The sequence below is a fragment of the Eimeria mitis genome, genomic scaffold, assembly GCF_000499745.2.
Source record: "Eimeria mitis Houghton genomic scaffold, Emh_scaff4239, whole genome shotgun sequence".
Lineage (NCBI taxonomy): Eukaryota > Apicomplexa > Conoidasida > Eucoccidiorida > Eimeriidae > Eimeria > Eimeria mitis.
The window spans coordinates 3,141-4,255 of record NW_013572563.1 but is presented as its reverse complement, the minus strand read 5'-3'; the positions used below and the strand labels follow the sequence as shown (position 1 = coordinate 4,255).

At 59.6% G+C, this 1,115-nt stretch overlaps 1 protein-coding gene across 1 annotated transcript in view; it reads right to left on the bottom strand.

Annotated features, from left to right (window-relative positions):
* Positions 1–1,115, bottom strand: part of EMH_0073660 (glutamic acid-rcih protein, putative) — a gene marked incomplete at both ends in the record, with an annotated part of 4,666 nt that overhangs the window by 587 nt on the left and 2,964 nt on the right. The window contains 2 exons of the mRNA XM_013499358.1: positions 4–103; positions 324–1,021. Of these exons, the coding sequence (XP_013354812.1) occupies positions 4–103; positions 324–1,021 (798 nt within the window). The remainder of the gene's footprint in view (positions 1–3; positions 104–323; positions 1,022–1,115) is intronic.

Below are 1,115 nucleotides of genomic sequence, written 5' to 3'. Positions count from 1 at the left end.
TGCTGCTGCTGGCGCAGCGGGGGACGAGCCTGCAGCAGGCCTGGAGCGAGGCAGGATGTAAGAGATGCCGCTGCTGAGCGCACTCAACACGGCTCCCGATCCCCTGCAGCAGCAACACAGCAGCAGCAGAAAAAAAAAGTTGCAGATACACCACAATCCGCGCATGCATGCATAGCCGCAGAGGCACTGCGGTGTACATACACTGCAGATGTAGCCAGCAGCCACGTATGGAAGTGCAACAATTACAGCAGCAGCACCAGCAGCAACAGCAGCAGCAGCAGCTGCTGCTGCTGCTGCTGCTGCTGCTGGGTGTATGGGGTTACCTATCAAGCTGATCCAGCAGGCCCTCTACGACAGCTGCTCCCTGCCCGTCTGCTACTTTTTCTACTGCTTCTGCTGCTCTTGCTGCTGCTGCTTTTGCTGCTCCTTCTCCTGCACTCGCCAGGTGTCTTAGCGTCAAATGGAGGCCTGCTGCTGCAGCCTCTCGTGCTGCTGAAGCAAGAGTTGAACCCAAGCTGCTGCTGCTGCTGCTGCTGCTGCTGTTGCTGCTGTTAGAAGCTTCCCAGAGTTTCTTCGGATGGCTGTCTGTTTGCTGCTGCTGCTGCCGCTGCTGCTGCTGCTGCTTCTGCTGCTGCAGTGCTGCCCCGTCCGCGCTGCATGCAGGCGTTGCACTGTGGCTCCTAACAGCAGCAGACGGGCGGGGGGCTGCGGTGTCTGTCCCCTTCAGGGTGTCTCTGGATGAGGGGGCAGCAGTGCTGCTCGCATAGCTAGTCATTCGCGTGCAGTCTGCAGTGCTGCTGCTGCTGCTGCTGCTGCTGTTGCTGCTGCTGTTGCTGTTGCTGCTGCTGCTGGGAGTCCTAGACCCGCTGCTGCTGCTAGGTGTTGGGGGCTGGCGGAGACGCAGCTGCGGCGGGGGGCGGTGCATCGCCTTGAGGAATGCGAGCGGCTGCTGCGGCAGCAGTTTGCTGCTGCAGTCCGAAGGAAGAGTCTGCAGCAGCAGATGATCGAGGCCAGCAGAAGCCTGAGACAGAGACAAAGAGAAAAAAATACCCAAAACAGAGAAATAAAATACAGCAGCACCAAGCGCGGCATGCACGGTACAGGCTGCTGCTGCT